Here is a 13,908-nt window from a genome sequence, read left to right on the forward strand (position 1 = left end):
CTGCCCCAGTGCTCAGCATCCTACTAAGATGGTTCTGTAATTTGTTTCATTTTTCCTGATGGCTGCATAATATTCCACTATGTATATGTACCACAGTTTCTTTAGCCACTTATCTGTTGTCGGGCATCTGAATTGTTGCTGGATTCTGGCTATTGTAGATAGTGCTACAATGAATATAGGTGTGAGGAAGGCATTTTTGTATTGTGTTTTTGTGTTCCTAGGGTATATACCTAGGAGTGGTATAGCTGGATTATATAGGAGCTCAATGGACTGGTCCTTCTAGCCCTCGTTTCTATTGTCTCTGAGTATTATCACAGTAATGTCTTTTATTTTTCTTAAATCCCACAAATGAGTGAGACTACTCTGTGTCTATCTCTCTCCCTCTGACTTACGTCACTCAGCATAATAGATTCCATGTACATCCATGTATAGAAAAATTTCATGACTTCATCTCTCCTGACGGTTGTATAATATTCCATCATGTATATGTACCACAGTTTCTTTTTTTTTTAGATTTTTTTCTTTATTTAAACATCTTGATTACAAACATGATTGTGATTAGGTTTTGGTCATGTAAAGAACACCCCCATCACCAGTGCAACATTCCCACCACCAATGTCCCAAATCTCCCTCCATCCCACCCCACCCCCACCTGTACTCCAGACAGGCTTTCCAGTTCACTCATTCATTCACATGATTATGGTAGTTCTCTGTGTAGTTATTTTTATAACTGCACTCACCACTCTTTGTGGTAAGCTTCATGAAGTGAGCTGGAAATTCCAGACCTCCTCTCATTGTCTCTGAGGATTGTTGCAAAAATGACTTTTATTTTTCTTAAAACCCATAGACTATTCTGCGTCTCTCTTTCTCTCTCCCTCTGACTTATTTCACTCAGCATGATAGATTCCATGTACATCCATGTATAGGGAAATTTCATGACTTCATCTCTCCTGATGGCTGCATAATATTTCATTGTGTATAGGTACCACAGTTTCTTTAGCCATTCACTTGTTGAAGATGCATCTTGGTTGTTTCCAGAGCCTGGCTATTGTGAATAGTGCTGCAATAAATATAGGTGTGAGGAAGGGGTTTTTGTATTGTATTCTTGTGTTCTTAGGGTATATCCCTAGGAGTGGAATAGCTGGGTCGAATGGGAGCTCAATTTCCAGATTTTGGAGGAATCTCCATATCGCTTTCCATAGAGGTCAGACTAGACGGCATTCCAACCAGCAGTGGATAAGAGTTCCTTTCTCTCCACATCCCCGCCAGCACTGATTGTTCTCATTCTTTGTGATGTGCGCCAATCTCTGGTACCACAGTTTCTTTAGCCATTCATCTGTTGAAGGCCATCTTGTTTTCAGAGTTTGGCTATTGCAAATAGTGCTGCAATGAATATGGGTGTGAGGAAGGCATTTTTGTATTGTGTTTTTGTGTTTTTAGGGTACATATATTCCTAGGAGTGGCATATCTCTATCATATGGGAGCTCAATTTCCATTTTCTGAGGAATCTCCATATTGTTTTCCATAAAGGCTGGACTAGACAGCATTCTCACCAGCAGTGAATGAAGAGAGTTCCTTTCTCCCCACATCCCACCAGCACTGATTGCTCTCAGTCTTTGTGATGTGCACCAGTCTCTGTGGCGTGAGATGGTACCTCATAGTTGTTTTGATTTGCATCTCCCTGATGATTAGTGATGTGGAGCATTTTTTAATGTGCCTTTTGCCCATCTGTATTTCTTCTTTGAGGAAATGTCTGTTCATTTCTTCTCCCCACTTTTGGATGGGGTTAGATCTTTTTTCCTCTGGTAAAGTTCAGTCTGTGCCTTGTATATCTTAGCTATTATCTCTCATTTTTCACCAGAAGAAGAAAAAGGACAATTTGCTGAAACCCAACATGTCATTAATTTTGCTCCTCTGTCAGTAATATGGGGCCTGAAAAACCTCTGGGATTGTGATTGTTTGCTTTGATTTCAGGGAGCATTTCTGGAAAGATGGGGCCCTGCCTGCCCATGCGCCTGCAGCCCTCGGAGGAAGGTCAAGAGCCACTAAGCCAGGTAAGACAGATGTACAGATGGGTGGACAGACAGATGGATGACATGAGGATCAGCAGTGGTGGTCGAGGAGCCCCATTTCTGGGCAGAGGGGTTGGGAGGAGCCAAAAGGTGTGGGGAGGGGTGAGATTGTCCCCATATTCGAGACCCACGTTGCTGCACTATTGAAGACCTTAAGGGACTCACATTCTAGGTTTTGTGCAGAGGGCGTGGGGCAGGCTGTGTAAACGTGTTGTGTGTGCTGAGATTAATCCACTCGGTCAGTGCTGCCAAAGACCCGGTGAAGAGTTGTTCACACTCCTCATTTCTTTCAGTCCTATGGCCCTGGGTCCATTCACTGAGCCATGATTCTTGAATCTGTGGAGACCAAGAAACTCTGAGAAGGATTCCCAGTAGGGTCTGAGTGGAACCGGGAGTGGCATTTCCTTCAGCCTCTACCAATGCTCTGAATCTCGGAGCTCTGTTCTCAGCCTTCCAGGCTCAATAAGTAGAGTCTTCCCTTGAGGGAACAGAGTCCTCCCTCTAGGGCATAGAACCTTCTCCCTTGAGGGCACAGAGTTCTTTCCCAAGGGACAGACTCCTCCCTCAAAGTCACAAAATTCTCTCTTGTGGGCACAGAGTCCTCCTGGTGGCCACAGTCTTCCCTCAAAGGCACAGAGTCCCCTGTCTGGCAGAGTCCTTCCTTTGGGCACAGAGTCGTCCCCTGGGCAAGAGTTTTCCCTCGAGAGTCCTCCCTCTGAGCATGTGTCTTTCACTGCCTTCTGTGCTTATATATTCCACCAGGGGCGGCCTTGAGTGTTGAGTTCCAACAGGTCAGGGAGAGCCTCTGTGCCAGGAAAGGAGTTTTTCTGGGGGACAGATGTCTCAGTAAAGTGTGACCACGAGCTGAAGCTCCAATAGGTGTGAGACAAGGGAGCATAGGACCAAGAGTCCTTTTCCTTGGTGGTTTTTCCATCTGGTTACCAACACTGCGTGGCTCAGAAGATGTCTGGGCTCAGTGGCCCCCCAGGATGGCCTGTGCCCTGAACCCCACTTGAGGGGCTGCCGGATGAGCTTAGCCCAGGTAACGGCTCTACCTCTCTGTGGACTGCATTTGTTCTGGGGGTCCAGGCTGTGGAACTCAGACTGGAGATGCCCACCTGTGCTGGTAACCCCTAGCCAGAGCCTGGTGTCCTGAGGTCCAGCTGCTCCCCTGTCCATTGCTGGCTGAGTCCTCATGACTTTGGAGCATGTGGGTGCAGCCTGCACCCCTTTCCTCAGCCTGTCATCTGAGCTCTGTGTGAAACCCAGGATTTGGCTAGGTGTGTTTTTATTCTTTACTTATTATTTTGTTTTTACTAATTATTTTATTTATTATTTTTTACTAATTTATTATTTTACTTATTTACTTATTGTTATGTATTTATTATTTTATTTATTTATTTGTTTGTTTCGTTTCATTTCATTTTGGGGCCATACCCGGCAGTGCTCAAGGTTTCCTCCTTGCTCTGAGCTCAGGGTTCATGCCTGGTGGTGCTCAGCACATGGGATGCTGGGAATCAAACCCTGGTCAGCCATGTGCCAAGCAAACAAACACCCACCCCACCACTGTCCAACTGTGGCTCCAACTCTGTTTTTATTTTAACTACTGGAGAAATCAAGCCAGGTTTCGAGTGACACCCTGTCCCCTCCCCTGGCTGCCCCCACCAGAGACAGAATCTTGGTAGAGAATCGGGAATGTGGGGTGGTCACTGCAGTGTGGAAATCGTGGAACCCAGGAATCTGGTGTTCCGTGAGTCTCAGAGCTGTTCTGGGGCACAGGGCTCTGGGTTGCGGCCGGTCCATGAAAATACTTGTCCTCCCTCCTCCCCCCCCCCCCATTTATTTTGTTCCCTGGTAAGGAAGAAGAGCTGAATAAAGACTTTGAGGATGAAGTAGAGGGAAGGCCCGAAGGTCAACCCCCAGCCCTGTCCTACCTGGAGGAGTTGGAGAAGCACCGTGTGTCTGTCTGGTGAGTCGGGACATGCCTCTCCCTGCAGCCTGATGGCAAGTTCTCCTCTTCAGCCACCAGCTCTCTCTGCAGCCTGACCCTCCCCCTTTTTAAATGTTTTTGGGCCACATCTGGCAGCACTCCTGGCTTAATCCTGGCTGGCACAGGGGACCCTATGGGATATCAGGATCGAACCTGGGCTGGACACGTGTCAGGCAAATGCCCTCCCTGCTGTGTTATCGCTCAGGCCCCTTTTTTTGGTAAATCACTTTATTTAAACACCGTGATTACAATTCATAATGCAGGTTTCTCTCTCTCTCTCTCTCTCTCTCTCTCTCTCTCTCTCTCTCCCTTTTATCTGGTTAGATAACCATTATATAATTTTTATTAGATATATATTATTATATATAAATAATATATATTATTATTTTTTAGACATTATCTAATGTCTAACCGTTAGACACTGCATTTTGCAATGTTATTACTGAAGGGGTGTCCTGCCTATCACTTTCCCTCTTTTCACCTCCCAATTCTTGTCCCAAGTGACCCTTTCCAGCTCTCCTTCTCAATGTGCTTCCTTGTTGGCCCTCACTGCACTCCCTGCTCTCTGGGGCCGCTTCCTCCCATGCTCTGCTTCTGGACCTTGACTCACCAACTCCAAGACTGACCCACCTGTGATCCAAGATACATCCACGCGACAGGGTCCTAGCGCAACCGGGTGTGGGACGAGGGACACGTAGAGCCGAGACTGGGGGACTTCAATGGCCAGTGCCAACCTTTGCTCAAAAGTGGCAAAGGGTTCTCAAGAATGTCTGGAGGGCTGTGGGAGCAGGCAGGGGTGACCATAGTTGGTGAAGTTGGCAAAGCTGCCCTCAGCTGTCACCCGGTGGTGCTGGGACTCTGGGCTCTGTGCCAGGTATACAGGAGGAGAAACATGCCCAGAGGAGCCTTGGTGGCAGACAGAGACAGAAAGAGCAGGGCCCAGGAGGGACCAGGAAGTCCAGAGATGGGGGGAACCATGGCCTAAGGTTGCTGGGTCCTGCCAGCCCTTGGCCTTGTCTCTGTGACGGGGCCTGGTTCCTCCCGGGGGTGCCACCTTCTCCTTCGTTATCGTCCCCAAACCTCTCCTCTTCCTCCTGGAACCTGGCTCCATGCTGGGACTTTGTGGAGATCAGGGGTTTGCCCTGGACACCCCTATCCATGCTAGCTCAGTTACGTGTTTCCTCCCAAGCTTGACTCCCAGATCTCCTTCTAAATGTGTTCTTGGGTGCCAACCTTGGGTACCAGCCTTGCGATCCTTGTCTCTGTCTTCTCAGTCCTCTGCTGCAAAGCACTTGAGACACCCCCCAGAACTGATTTCCTCTTTTTGCTTCATTCTGTTGCTTTGTAAAACAGGAGCCTTGGGGGGCACAGGATGGGGGGCATCCAGCTACAGGCCCCTCTCGGGTGGTCACTCAGGGTTCTGGAGGTCAGCTCCCATTGACCCCCTGGGGTCACAGGATCTCATGGACCTTCAGCTGGGTCCCCAGTGCTCAACCAACTCTCTTTTTTTCCTCGCAGCCTCCATCTCCCCTCCCGGCAGCGGAAGGCAGGGATGGGGCTCATTAACCGCAGAGCCCCGTGAAACCCCTTCCCCAACCCCAGCGCAGGATGTGGGGGCCGCGGGGCCCCTATAAACGTGGCTTTAAGCGGGCGGAGATACCATCGGAGCAATTTCCTTGATGTTTTAGGAGTGCTGGTAAATCATTTATGGGGCTGCCTTGCCCCAAGTCCTCCGAATCCCCATAAAATGTGCTTAACATGGAACGCCGTGTTCGTGGCTCAAAGATAGGCGAACGTGGTGGGCTGGGAAGGGGCTTCGCTAGTGCCTGCGTGCGTGTGTGTGCTTGTGTGTCTCAGTGTGTCTATGTCTGTGTGTCTCTTTGTGAATCTGTGTCCATGTGTCTGTGTGTGCATCTGTGTGTGTGTGTGTGTGTGTGTGTGTGTGTGTGTGTGTGTGTAGTTTTCCGTCCCCCTCTGCAAAGCCCCCTGCCTTGTGCCCTCAGTGTCCTCGGAACACGATGCCTTTGATCAGCCTGGTGAAGGGCCCATGTTCCACAGAAGCCCAGCATCCAGGCCTTGAAGCCGAGAGGGTGACCACTTCTTCAGGGAACAGCTTTGTTGGCAGGCAATTAGTTACAGATCATTCCAGAGCAGGTGCCTCCACAGGGAGAGATTGGGCACTCGCCTTGTGCCTGGCGGACCCCACTTCAATCCTTACACCCACATAGACCCCCTGAGCACAGAGCCAGGAGGAAGCCCTGAGCATTATAGGAATGCCCACAGAACTGGAGAGGTGGCCTGCAGGTGCGAAGTTCTGGGTCTGACGCCAACACGCAGACAAGAAGCAAACTAATGGAGGAAAGTGAGTTTCCCCCAAATTAGGGTTCCCTGGGGCCAGGACATAGCGAGTGGCTATGTACATGACATCAGGGTTTGCCCCTGAGCCAGGCGGACCCCTGAGCTGGACTCTCAGAGACCACCCTCGGGTGCTGTGTGGGCCTGGTCACCCACACGCTCAGGACTCAGGAGGCGAGTCTCGGAGAAGGGTGTCGGCCTCTTTGAGCTTCATGCTGAGTGAGAGAGACCCATCTCTGCTTCTCCTCTCTGCTCTTCTTTTTTTTTTTTTTTTTTGGTTTTTGGGCCACACCCGTTTGATGCTCAGGGGTTACTCCTGGCTATGCGCTCAGAAATCGCCCCTGGCTGGGGGGGACCATATGGGACACCGGGGGATCAAACCATGGTCCGTAGGCTTGCAAGGCAGACACCTTACCTCTAGCGCCACCTTCCCGGCCCCCCTTTCTGCTCTTCTTCCTCCTCCTCTTTTTTCATCTCCTCTCCCTCCTCATCCTCCCTCTCCTTCTTCACTCATCTCCTGCCCTCTCTCTTTGTGGCTGGGACATGAGGGCCCACACATGCTTATTCGACCTCTAGGACTTGGGGTTACTCCCTATGGTGGGTGTTGGGGGCCAGGCTGCAACACAGGTCTCATCCACTGAACTCTGCCACTCCCATCCCTGTGCCAGCTTATCTGGGTGCTAGAGGCTGTACCCCACAGTTTTGGGGATGCAATCATTCCTGACTCACAGGTCTGATAAGGCAGCAGGCAGAGGAGAATTTTTAAGCGTGGTGGGCAAGTGGGTAAAGGGTCATCTGCATCCGTGGCTGGCACACCTGACCATGAACCTAGTGGGGTCGGGGCCTGAAGGTTGCAACCCGCCTGTCTTGGGCCAGGACCCCCCTTCCTGCTTCTATTCCAGCCCCGAATTAAACACAGATTCAGCCCAAGCTCTGTGAGCTCCCGGGAACCTTCCCTGCTTTTGCCCAGGGTCAACCACTTTCTGGCTTGCTCGCTCAGCCCCAGGGCTGAGGGTGGGGAGATGCGTTGGCTGCAGAAAGGTGCATTTCTCTGTTTCTCCATTTTTTTTCATGGCTCCCGGGTTGCTCAGGAGGGCCTGGTCACAGAGTCAGGAGTCCTAGGGGTCCCACCTCCAGTTTTTGTGGCTCAGGGGCATGACCTGGGTGAGTGCCAAGGCTCCTCCCCGGGAACATTGGTTCTCCCATAAAACGGAGGCACTTTGCTGTACTAACACACCTGCTCCTGGATGTGAAAGAAGCACAGATGCTGCTTTGATTGGCACCTTCTTGGGCACATTTTCCCGAGCACATCGGCATCTGGGCCACCCGGTGCCAAGCATGTGGCTGATGCCATGTAGGTAGGGCATGGGGAGTGACGGATGGCACTGTGGGGGACAGCCCGGGCCTCGGCAAAGCAAACATGAAGAAACCAATGCCTCTGTTTGGAGACAGGTTTGGGTCTCCCGCCCTGTTACTTGGTGCCCCTTCTTTAGGGTTAGCCAGATGGGTGCTCACCCTTGCTGAAGGGAAGAGGAGGCACCCTCACCCTCAAAGGACTCTTTTTTGTTTGTTTGCTGGTTTGTTTGCTTGTTTTTGGGTCATATCAGGCAGCGCTCAGGGGTTACTCCTGGCTCTACGCTCAGAAATCACTCCTGGCAGGCTCGAAAGACCATATGGGATGCTGGGATTCGAACCACCGTCCTTCAGTATGCAAGGCAAGCGCCTTACCTCCATAATATTTCTCTGACCCCAAAAGGACTCTTTTAATGGCTTACTGGTAGGTGAATTGTGGCAGGTTAGGGCCTAGAGTCAGAGCATCGATCTGGTCTGTTCCCAGCTCCACAGGGTGCCTTGAGCATGTCAGGGCATGTTCCTTGAGGCCCACAGCACTTGGGGATACTCGGTACCCCCAATATCAGGTCCTGAGAAGCACCTCATCTTTGGGACTTGCTTTGAGCCTATATTGAAGACTGAAAGTCACTGATGAGTAACCTGGTGTCCTGAGACTGTTGGGGAGCCCTTGTGTTCTGAGCACTGCGGAGAGCCCCTCTGGCTGGCAGGTTACCCCTGGAAATATCCCAATTCTGCTCTTAGCCAGAGTGTGACCCTCAACCTCTCCTCTTGGGGCCGGGCAGGCAGAGTTTCCTTTCAGCCACCTCCCAGAACAGAGCCTGATGCTGATGAGTGGTGCTGAAGGGACCAACGGTGATTCTTACGGAAACACCCAAATAGGGAAAATGGGGTGCTCATTGCCCGAGAGATTACAGGTGTCACAAGACAGGCAGCGTGGTTCCTTTCGGATGCTGGCGCAGCTCCAGAGAGAAAGAATTGACCCGACTACCCTGCCCTGCATGAGGGTGATCTCAGGTCCCCATTGACCCCCCCCACTCTGCCCTGCACGATGGTGGTCTCAGGGTTGTGCTGACTCACCCCACTTTCCCCTGCACTAGGGTCTCCAATGCATCTGACTGAGGACCTCTGCTCACTTCCCTCTAAAAGACAGAACTAAGATCCCCCACTTTGTACCCCTCTCATCCTGCCTGGTCCCTCATCCCTGGGGCACAGTAGGGCATAGGGGACAGAGAGACTGACCCAGCCACTACCCAGGGGGCCTAACCCCTGCTCCCACCCACCCTCTTAGAGAGCAGAAGCTCAGCTGACCATGCCCTTGCCACCCTCTGGTCCGGCATGAGTCTGGGTGCGTCCCCTCACTGTGCTGTCTCCTCTTTCTGTGCCTCTGCCCTAGTTTCAGGGTGTCTGGCAGCAGGCCATCAGGCTAGGGCCCAACAAGACAGCAGTGACTAGATTAGACTGCCACATCCAGGGGTATTCATCTACCTGCAGATTCCAGGGGCCTATTTCCAAGTGCCAAACCAGACACAGAGTAAGTCCGGGTCCGACTGCAGGCAAACACTCCTGCAAACGCACAATATTCCCTCATCATGCAAATGACACCCCAGAAACAGGAGCTGGTCCTCAGAGCTCTGGGCAGACTCTGCTGAGCTATATGCTCATGCCAACTTGCTAAGTTCTTTTAGAAATGGAGCTGGCCTGGCTACCTCATTGGTGATGGTGGATGTCCTTTCATTTCACCAACCACTAATTTTCATGATTATTTCATATTTTATGTTTACTAAACTGCTTCAGTTCAGCCTAACTTGCATCAAAATATGGCAGCAGAGTGTGTGAGGTCAAAATCGCTAACCCAATGAGTATTTTCAGCCAATAAGAGAGAGTCCCTCATCTCCCCCACTGGAGATAAGAACCCAATATGTCACCCATTTCTCCTCTCCTGACTGAGAGGTGGGGGTGAGCTTACATAGAGTGTTGGACCAGTGTTGGTAGAGCCCTTTGGATTGGTCTTTATATTGCCTTCTAATCAGATGTCTCTTGCTTGGTTCCTTTGGTTTTCCTGTTAAAAAGATGTTTCCCCTTGGCCTCCTCATCTGGCTTTTCCTCCTCCCCTTGGGGGGTGGGCTTGGTTTTTCCCAATAAAGGGTGCTATCGAAACTTGAAAGAGCTGCCATCTTGGCTTGTGGTTCCACGCGGTGGAGTGACTGGCGTGTGGGGGACCAGCTTGCAGTGTGAGTCTCTGGCCTGCTGTTCCTTCCCAACCATGTGTAGATTATTTCCTGCATTGGAACCGCTGCCGTACCCGCGTCCCTTGTCCTACCCAAACTGGGGGCATGGGGATTCCTTTCCCTCTCAGGCTGGCAAGCAGTAGTGAACACAGACCATTCTAGAAAGATCTAATGGGCACTGTCCCTCCTCTCAGACTGAAATGAGTCAATCTGTTTCTAGCATAGCAGTTGGCATCTCCCAGGAATGAATAAACTCATGTGGGAGTGATCATGAGGCTCTGTCTGAAGGTGTCTTTGTTTTGGGGTGCCCTCTTGTCAGTTATTTCCTAGGTTCTGCGGGACATCACTGCAAGAACTCCTGGTACCCCACTTTCTTCCCCCCTTCCCTTCTCTTGACTGTTCTGTCTGCTCCTATCCCAACGTTAGTCAACAGCCACTTGCTGGTGGCCGTGACATGTCTGCTGGTCCCATAGAGAATGGCCACTAACTCTCTTTCAAGGTCACTCACCCCACTCATATGGTCAATGTTCACCATTACACAAATATTCCTAATTCTGAATTAAAAGCCATGTCCCTGATTTTAATTATTGGTGTCCTTGGGAGACTTCCCATTTGTGAGCTAACCACGATGGCCTTGTTTTCTGATTGGTGAGTTCCTGTCAGCATCAATTGCATCTCCCTCACTTTGTCCCTTGTGTCTGCAAGCTTTGAGCTCAGGACCAAAATGTCGGTGAAATGCCAGTTAGAGCACTTGCTATCGGACCTTTTCCTTTTAGCATCAATATTTCAAGTCCCCTTCCTCTCTGGTCCTTACTTAGAGTGATGGGGTGTGGCTCCTCTCTAGAGACCTTTGGGGTCATCTCAAATGGGCAGAGATGAGGTTTCTCCACTGAGGAGCAGAGGGTAGTCTACATGGATAGACCAAACAATGCTGTAGTCACTGTGCTTTAATATATAATTTTGGGGGAAGTCATAATCAGTGACACTCCTGACTCTGCTCAGAAATCACTCCTGGAAGGTCTGAGGACCCCATGGGAACCTGGGGATCGAACCCAGGTCAGCCACATGCAAAGCAAAAGCCCTCTCCACTGTGCTGTCACTCTGGCCCAACTTCATTGCTTTTCTCACACTTAATGGTGCTCAGGGCTGACTCCTGGCTCTATGCTACGACATCACTCCTGGTGAAGCTCAGGGGTCCCTATGTGGCACTGATGATTGAATGCAATTTGTGCCAAGCAAGCGCCTTGCCCACTGTACTATCTTTCCAGCCCCTGATTTAAATCAGACCCTCCACAGGGGCTGGATAGATAGTCCAAGGGGTGAAAGCCTTTGCCTTGCTCATGGCCCACCATGGTTCAAACTTGAACACTGCACAGGGTGCCCTGAACCCCAGTAGAAGTTAGCCTTGGGCACCACAGGGCATGACTCAAAAGCAAATAGACTAAGCCCACTGGTTGAGTCCTTGTTCCTTCCCTTGAGCACTTCTTCCAGAGTCAACAGACCTTTCCGTGCATGCTCCCGGGTACATCACAGACATGCAAACGTCCTCTGAGGAATCTCCTGCCAGGGTCCAGGCTGGGAGGTGGGTGGGTGTTTGTGATGTGGGGAGGGTGAGCACTGTGAGGTGGGGTGCACATGCTCTAATCTAGCCAGAAGCAGTGCTCAAGGCCAGGATTAAGGACCCATGGGTTTAGCAGACCTGTTTCTGAACCACCCAGGAGGCAGGAACTGGTGTGAAGCCCCTATCACAGCTGGGGAAACTGAGGCAGAAGGTGATGAGCTGGCACTATCTCAGGAGCACCTCTGGGAGTACCCCCCTGGATTCTTCCCACCAGAGTCCCAGGGCTATGCAGCCCCAGGACAAAGGAACACTCAGACCAGGCATATGTTGAGGACCATCCAGCTGTGTGACTTCCAGAGTGGGACCACTAAGGTGTGACATAGCATCAGGTGGGCTTGGTTCTTAGCGATGGCCCCCCTGTCACGTGACACAGGCAGATGTGACCACCATCTCACCTGGTGCAGACAGACGTGACCGCTGTCATGTGACCTCTGTCTGATCATCATGTTCCGGGGCCCAACAGAACCGCATATCAGACCCGGGTTCCGAACTAGCCTCTTCCACCAGAGAGCACTTCACGTTTCCTTTTCTTTATTTTTTTTTTCTCCTTTGTTCTTTCTTTGCCTCTTTGGGAGAAGCATTTATTGTACCCAGTGGGTCTGGAATGGGAGAAGTGGGCCCCTTAATTGTGATTCGTAAATTTATCCCCAGCTTGGGTACCTTTCCTGATTCTGGCTGAGAGCGGATGGGAGCCGAGGGACCCCACCAAGAACCGTCGTACTCGGGATCTTTGAAATTAAACTTGTTTGGGGACTTTGCAGGCCTCCTGCGTCTCCTCTAGATAATTCCGTTTATGGGTTTGGGAATAGAGACTTTGATTCTTATTTTTAATTTGGTTTCTGACCTTTCTATTCTCTCTCTCTCTCTCTCATTCTCTCTCTCTTCCCACCTTCCTGTTTCTGTCTCTGTATGTCTCACAAAATGCATCCATTAGAAATTTGTTCTTGGGGCTGGAGCAATAGCATGGAGGTAAGGTGTTTGCCTTGCATGCAGCAGGTTGGTGGTTCAAATCCCTGCATCCCATATGGTCCCCCGAGCCTGTCAGAAGAGATTTCTGAGCGTAGATCCAGGAGTAACCCCTGAGTGCTGCTGGGTGTGACCCAAAAACCAAAAAAAAAAAAAAAAAAAAAGAAAAAGAAAGAAATTTGTTCTTTGTGGCTGGAGCCATAATACAGTGGGGAGGGTGTCTGCCTTGCACATGACCAACTCAGGTTTGATCCCCGAATCCTCTGAGCCTGCCAGGAGAGATTCTTGAGCACAGATCCAAGAGTAACCTCTGAGCATCGCTGGATGTACCCCCCCCCCCCCCATAACCAACAAAAAGGGACATTTGCTCCTCAGTAACCGAAGCAAATAACAGATGGGGCCAGAGTGGTAGCACAACAGTAGGGCATTTGCCTTGCATGTGGCTGACCCAGGTTTGAGCCCAGGCATCCCATATGTTCCCCTGAGCCTGCCAGGAGTGATTTTTGAGCACAGAGCCAGGAGTAACACCTGAGCATTGCTGGGTATGGCAAAAAACTCCCAAACAACTAAAAAAAAATAACAGGGTGTCTGACTAGATAGAAAGTACAAACTCACTTTGCTGGAGTTTGTGGGGGACCCAGAATTTGTGTCCCTGTTCCCCACAATGTTCTTCTCTCTTATCACTTACATTCCATCACAGCCACATCTCCCCACCTGGGCTCCTGAGGACGGATTAGGGGTCTGTGTGCAGCTTCAGGCCAAGGTTTCTGCTGCCCTGGCTCTGATCTCAGCACCAACTCCTTGTCTCACTGGACCAGATCAGCCCATGTTCAGGTGAGGTTGGCTCCAGCAGCTGCTAGTGCCCTGTGATAAAGTGTGGGTGTGGCCTGGGGAGTGAGGGTAGGTGAGAGAGTGAGTGCATCTCCCCTCTGGGCTAGACCCCAACATCACTCAGTGTTTTTTTCTCTCTTTGGTTTAAGAGTCTTCTGCATTGGGACCAGAGCGAGAGCACAGCGGGAAGAGCGTTTGCCTTGCATGTGTCCATCCCAGGTTCAATCCCTGGCATCCTCTAGGGTCCCCCAAGTCTGCCAGGAGCAATTACCGAGTGCAGAGCTAGGAGGAACCTCTGAGCAATGCCAGATGTGGCTCCAAAACAAGAACAGAGAAAGAAAAAGACATTTTCCTTGGATATCTGAGACCTGGGAACAGCTTTGCGGATGGGCTTCGAGGAATCTCACAGCTCCATGTCAGGCACTGTGGATTTCTCCCGTTTATGGCCAATGTGATCAGTTTCTGTTGTTATGGGGATGCCATGTTCGGGTG

The 13,908-nt window shown here is 50.6% G+C and overlaps 2 protein-coding genes across 3 annotated transcripts in view; one reads left to right on the plus strand and one right to left on the minus strand.

Moving 5' to 3' along the window:
• Positions 1 to 13,908, minus strand: part of TMEM14C (transmembrane protein 14C) — a 1,060,545-nt gene that overhangs the window by 335,625 nt on the left and 711,012 nt on the right. The window lies entirely within an intron of this gene.
• Positions 1 to 13,908, plus strand: part of LOC125995956 (uncharacterized) — a 120,740-nt gene that overhangs the window by 50,805 nt on the left and 56,027 nt on the right. The window contains exon 11 of the mRNA XM_049764899.1: positions 3,932 to 4,041. Coding sequence (XP_049620856.1) covers positions 3,932 to 4,041 — 110 coding nt within the window. The remainder of the gene's footprint in view (positions 1 to 3,931; positions 4,042 to 13,908) is intronic.

This window comes from Suncus etruscus, chromosome 18 (genome assembly GCF_024139225.1).
Source record: "Suncus etruscus isolate mSunEtr1 chromosome 18, mSunEtr1.pri.cur, whole genome shotgun sequence".
NCBI lineage: Eukaryota > Metazoa > Chordata > Mammalia > Eulipotyphla > Soricidae > Suncus > Suncus etruscus.